Source organism: Mauremys reevesii, unplaced genomic scaffold (genome assembly GCF_016161935.1).
Source record: "Mauremys reevesii isolate NIE-2019 unplaced genomic scaffold, ASM1616193v1 Contig92, whole genome shotgun sequence".
NCBI classification, from domain to species: domain Eukaryota; kingdom Metazoa; phylum Chordata; order Testudines; family Geoemydidae; genus Mauremys; species Mauremys reevesii.
In genome coordinates, this window is record NW_024100909.1 from 246,820 (window position 1) to 252,984 (window position 6,165).

Consider the following 6,165-nt stretch of genomic DNA (forward strand, 5'->3'; position numbering starts at 1 on the left):
ATGGATCGCTCGCAGATCGCTCACGCCCTCAAGCTCAGCGAGGTACAGGACAAGATCTGATTCCAGAACCGCCACGCCAAGTGGGAACGCATCAAGCAGCTGAGAGCTGCAGGGCGTCCGAGAGAGGAGGCGTGCCTGAGTCTCAGTGTCAAGCAGCTGAGAGCTGCAGGGCGTCCGAGAGAGGAGGCGTGCCTGACAAGCGGCTGGGAGCCGCAGGGAATCCGAACGAGTGGCTGGGAAGCCGCGGGACGTTCGAATCAGGGAGACGTGCCTGACAAGTGGCTGGGAGCCGCAGGGAATCCGAACGAGCGGCTGGGAAGCCGCAGGGCATCCGAGTGAGCGGCTGGGAAGCCACGGGGCATCCGAAGAAAGGAGGCGTACCTGACAAGTGGCTGGGAGCTGCAGGGTGTTCGAGTTAGCGGCTGGGAGCCGCAGGGCATCTGACAAGGGAGGCACACTCGAACCAAGAAGTGAGCAGCTAATATGGGAACTGCTGCGTCAGCAGATTTGATACGCATCACGGAGCGGTGGGGAGAAAAGTTCCCCTCTGATGCGTTATCCCGCCTGTTGCGGTGGGGACGAAGAGGGGGACTTTCCGTTCAATCAAGTAATAAAACTGTTTGGGAGCGGTTGGGCTGTGAGCTCTGGAAATCGGTGGCTCAGGGCGATAAGGAGGTTTTCTCCCTGAGTCCAGTATGGCTCACCGCACAGAGACGATTGGAGGAGTTTGAGGATGAGAGAAGACAACTGCAGAAAATGGCTGATTTTGCAGTAACACTGGAGCGAGAACTGGAACAGGTTAAATTGATTCTGCATCAGCGAGATCTACAGTTTGAATCTTTACAGCAAGAGCATCTAGTGCTCATGAAGCAGCTCACCTTAACCCAAGAATCATTGTACACCAAAGAGCAGTCCCTAAATGACCTACAGACTCAATATGATGAGCTGGTGGCCAGGTTAGAGGAATTCCAGGGTGATGTTATTTCTAAGGATGACACGATCCAATATTTGCAGAATGAGAAGATTGTCCTAGAGGTAGCTCTGCAGGCAGCAAAAGCAAGCAAAGAAGAACTTGATGAAGGAGCAAACTTCTTAGGTGAAAGTACTGAGGCAGTATCAGAAATCTTGGCACAATTGAGCCAGGTGGAAAATCTGCAACAGGAAAGTGCCAGCCTGAAGAAACAGACCCAAAAAGTAAAGGAGCAGTTCTTACAGCAAAAGGTAATGGTGGAAGCTTATCAAAGAGATGCAAGTTCACAGGACCAGCTGATTAGTGCATTAAAATCTATAAAGAAGCGGCTGGATTTGGAAGTGAAAGAATTAAAACGGGAGTTACTGAAACTTCGAAGTGAAAAGCAGTCCATTGATGTTGAATGCTCAAAACTTCAGAAGGAAGTATCCCAGGTTCACCAGCAGATAGTGGAGTTAGAAAGCCACCTCCAGTCAGTGCAAAAAGAACGGGATGCACAAATCGCTGATGGAGGAAATAACCAGGCTTCCCATGAATGGATTCAAGCTTTGGAGATAGAGCTGCAGGCTGTTAGCCACAGTAAGATGATGTCGGAGAAAGAGCTGCAAGAAGTAATTTCACTCACCAGCCAGGAGCTTCAAGAATCTAGAGGTTTCAGGAGAAAGATAAAACGTTTGGAAGAAATAAACAAGAAGTTGGCCCTCGAACTGAAACATGAACGGGGGAAGCTCACTGGTCTTGGTCAGTCTAACATTGCTTTGCGAAAGCACAGCAACATCCCCGAAACAGTACTAGCAGAGAGAGAGGCAGACCTGGTGCAGCTGAATCTCCGGGTTCAAGCAGTCCTAAATATTCAAGCTTTACAGACTGCCTTAGAAAGAGAAAAGTCAAAAGTTAATAACCTTAAAAAGCAGGTTGCGGCAGCCACAGTAGATGCAGCACATAACCATCATCATTATAGAGCTGCTGTTCTTGAGCTGAATGAAATTAAGAAGGAGCTACAAGCCAAAGAACTGCTTGTCCAAACCCTTCAGGCTGAAGCAGACAAACTACAAGCTATTATTGAACGTGCTCATGCCTCTTTTAAGGTGCTCCTTTTAAGACAAAAAGGGGGGATTTGCAGTGAGCGGGCAGACGCCTTGGATAAGACGCCTGCCGCTCGGTTGCTGAAAGCTCTTTACGTGCTTAATTGGTTACATCTTGGTAAAAACAGCCAGGTGCCCCCCGCGATTAAACATGTCAGCGGGATGACTGGGGAAGAGCAGGGTGCGGCCCCCCGACCCTCGGTCAAATGGTTTGATTATCAGCAGCAAATATGGAAAGGACCAGTTGACTTGCTAACGTGGGGCAGGGGTTATGTGTGTGTTGCCACTGATGCGGGTCCCAGGTGGATGCCAGCGAGGTGGGTCCGGCCTTGGTTGCGTCCTCCGGAGTGACGGCAGGCAGATGCGGAGGAGCCTCACGAGACGCGCTCAGATGTCGCGGAACCAGAGCCCCCGGAGGAGAGCTGTTTGTTAGCTCTGCCAGGACTTTTTCTGTCTGATCCTCCGTGAATGAATTACTCACTTGAGATGATTTTTTGTGTTTGAAAGAAAATCTGTGTGGTACCATGCAATTATTATTTAGAACTAAGATTTATGTTTTATGTTCCTTGTTATGTTTTGTGTTGTCTGTTTTCTGGCCAGAATTGTTGTTGTGTTGTTATGTGGTTTGATGTTTTTTCCTTAAGACCCCCCCCCCCTCAGTGTCAGTTTGATCACCTGACAGCTGAGGGATGTTTCAAAAAAAAAAGGGGGGGGGGTCCTGCAGAGGTTACATCATTTGTTTATTGTGTTTTGTTTTGTTCGTTTGATGTTTTTGAAATTATATGTTAAGGATTGAATGGTCATATAGGTTGATCTTATAACGTTTTAATTTTTTGTTTATGATAGGTTATAATGTTATGCTGTTATGAGTTGCAAATGTTTTATGAATAACATAATATTTGATTAAGATAGATTGTGGTGTTATGTTGTTATAAGTTGAAAATGTTTGGTGAATGTTTTTATCTTGTTTTCCTTTTCCCTTTTCTTTTGATTGTAAATAAAGGGGGGAGATGTGGGATTGAATGTGAGATGCTGAAGGCTTCTGGATTGGGAATTGTGTGTGAAGGGCTGGCTTTGGGCTTGTTCTCATTGGCCAGCTAATTGTGAATAGGTAGACAGGTGTGTAGAATGATAATTACCCTATGAGTTACAGCTGCGGCTGTGTGGGTTTAATTAACTAATTAGCAATTGTGATTGCTTATCATGTTATATATAAGAGCATGCTGGGAATGAATAAACGGAGATGCATACACACACACTCTCTCTCTCTGCTTGGACTTCGTTCCTGCTCTTGCGATGCAACAAATAGCCTTGGTGGGGAATGGGGCTGCCCCTTGCCCAGTGTTTGCAGGAGTGGTGGCTGGGGGGAAACCCAGTCAAACTCTGGTTTTACTCTTTCATTGATGGGTCACTTTAACCCCTTACACACCCTTTCCTGCCTCTCTCACCCCCCTTTTCTACTGGGCTTGCTTGATCTTTTCGGTGGAGCCAGATGAAAACCACAAACCCCAGTGAGAGCAACAGGCTGGAAGACTAGACTGAACCCCCCACCCAGCCTAGTCCATCCCAGAGCCCAGAACTGAGGGCAAATGTCCCCCCACCCCCAGGCCACCTGTTTCCACTCCTGGCCTCTTCCAGCAATTCTGTGTGGCTGCATCAGGCGGGATTTCAACCGGACCCCCCCCCCCGCTAAATTCACCCCTGTTTGCACCAAGAGCACCTTCCTTCCCTGCCCTAGAGCTGCTGGATGGCTAGAAAGCTGAGCTGGGCATTTGATTGGTCTGGAATATTATCATGCCCCCCCTCAAAAAAACCTTAATATCCACACAGCTTTGGGGGGGATAGCCCCCCCCCAGATGGTCTAATTTATTGATGTAGGGCAAACGAAGGAGCCATAGTTTAATGGAAATATTCAGCCCCTACAGCAGTCTTGCAGCAGGGAAAGCAGAGTTGATGGGAAGGGAACTGGTCTGGATAGAAGCCCCAGTCCTCTTCCTGTGCAAAATAATTTGGAGAGGGGAATCAGATCACTCCGTGCCTCAGTTTCCCCTCTTGCCGGAGGGGGGCGCGGGGGAGAGAAGTCTCAGCCTGCCTGTTGCAGACCTTTCGCATTCTCCCCTCTTGATGTATTTGGTTTCCTCCTCCAAACCTCCCTCTCTCTCTCACCTGGAGTTCACAGCACTAAGTACCGGCTCGGGGCTTTTTTCCTGGGTTACATGATCCCGGCTTTAGTTTTGAACCAGACACAGGCAGGCACCAACTCACCCTCAAACAGCAACACCACGAAAACCACAACACCAGCCCAATATTACAGACCTCCCGGGAATCACAGGGTCAGACACTCACGGCTGGAAGCCCCAGCAGCTGCTCAGGTGAGTGAGGTGCACGGCAGAGATTCCTGTCTCCCACCGGGCCGGAAGCTCCCTCGGCGTCTCCTCCAGGTGAGTGCTGGGGGTGGGGGAGGGGAAGGAAGGCTGCAAAGCACATGTGCCTTCTCCCCTCCCCCCTCCCCCCTCCTGACCTGCAACACCCACCCGCGGCTGCCTCTGCCTCAGCCGGCCAGCGTCTCTCGTTGCCTAGCAACAACAGCTGCTGCTTCCGGGAGACGCTGCCGGCGCGGGGCCCTCTCAGGCGCGGGGCCCAATTCGGGGGAATCGGGCAAATCGGCCTAAAGCCGGCCCTGTGCTCAACACTACGAGTTTATATTGAATTGAGCAGCGTTAAATCGCATTAACCCTGCACCCGTCCACACAACGAAGCCCTTTATATCGATATAAAGGGCTCTTAATACCGGTATCTGTACTCCTCCCCGGCGAGGGGAGTAGTGCTGAAATCGGCATTGCCATGTCGGATTAGGGTTAGTGTGGCCGCAATTCGATGGTATTGGCCTCCGGGCGCTATCCCACAGTGCACCATTGTGACCGCTCTGGACAGCAATCTGAACTCGGATGCACTGGCCAGGTTGACAGGAAAAGCCCCATGAACTTTTGAATTTAATTTCCTGTTTGCCCAGCATGGCGCGCCGATCAGCACAGGTGACCATGCAGTCCCAGAATCCAAAAAGACCTCCAGCATGGACCGTACGGGAGATACTGAAGCTGGTCTCTCTATGGGGAGATGAATCTGTTCTATCAGAACTCCGTTCCAAAAGACAAAATGCCAAAACATTTGAAAAAATCTCCAAGGCCATGATAGACAGAGGCCACAGCAGGGACTCAACACAGTGCTGAAACTTAAGAGCTGAGAGCTGAGACAAGCGTACCAGAAAGCCAAAGAATGAAATGGACGCTCATGGAGGGAGGGGCGGCTGATGACTGTAGCTATCCCACAGTTCCCGCACTCTCCGAAAACCATTTGAATTCTTGGCTGAGTTCCCAAAGCCTGAAGGGTCAAAAACATTGTTGCGGGTGGTTCAGGGTATATGTCGTTTCCCCCCCTCCCCCGTCCTGTGAAAGCAAAGGGGAAAAAATCATTTCTCGCCTTTTTTCACTGTCACCGTATGTCTACTGGATGCTGCTGTCAGACGCGGTGCTGCAGCGCTACACAGCAGCATCCCCTTCCCTTCCCTTCCCTTCCAGACAGCAGACGGTACAGTAGGACTGGTATCAGTCATCGTCATCCCGTGAGTGCTCCTGGCTGGCCTCGGTGAGGTCGCCCAGGGGCGCCTGGGCAAAAATGGGAATGACTCCCAGGTCATTCTCTTCTTTAAGCTTTGTCTAATGGAGAGTCAGTCCTGCCTGCAATATCATAGCAGCTGGAGGCTGCCCTCCCCTCCCTCCTTTGAGCTCTACTTGCAGAGGCAATAAAGTCAGTGTTGTTTCAAATTCCTGCATTCTTTATTACTCTGTCACACAAATGGGGGATAACTGCCACAGTAGCCCAGGAGGGGTGGGTGAGGAGGGAAGCAATGGGTGGGGTTGTTGCAGGGGCACTCCCTAGAATGGCATGCAGCTCATCATTTCTGTGGGGTGTCTGGGGCTCTGACCTGGAGCAGCCATTTGCCTCTCTGGTTCTTTAGTAGGCTTGCCCGATAGTCCAGACAGGACTGACTCTCCCTTTAGACAAAACTTAAGGAAGGGAATGACCTGGGGAGTCATTCCCATTTTTGTC

General features: G+C 50.3%; 1 protein-coding gene across 1 annotated transcript; it reads left to right on the plus strand.

Moving 5' to 3' along the window:
• LOC120395054 (golgin subfamily A member 3-like) lies at nt 1-2,236 on the plus strand (the record flags this gene model as incomplete). Its single annotated transcript, XM_039519247.1, has 2 exons — nt 1-42; nt 712-2,236. Coding segments are annotated over exons 1-2 (1,567 nt in total), but the record flags the coding sequence as incomplete, so codon positions are not given.
• Nucleotides 2,237-6,165: the final 3,929 nt, after the last annotated feature.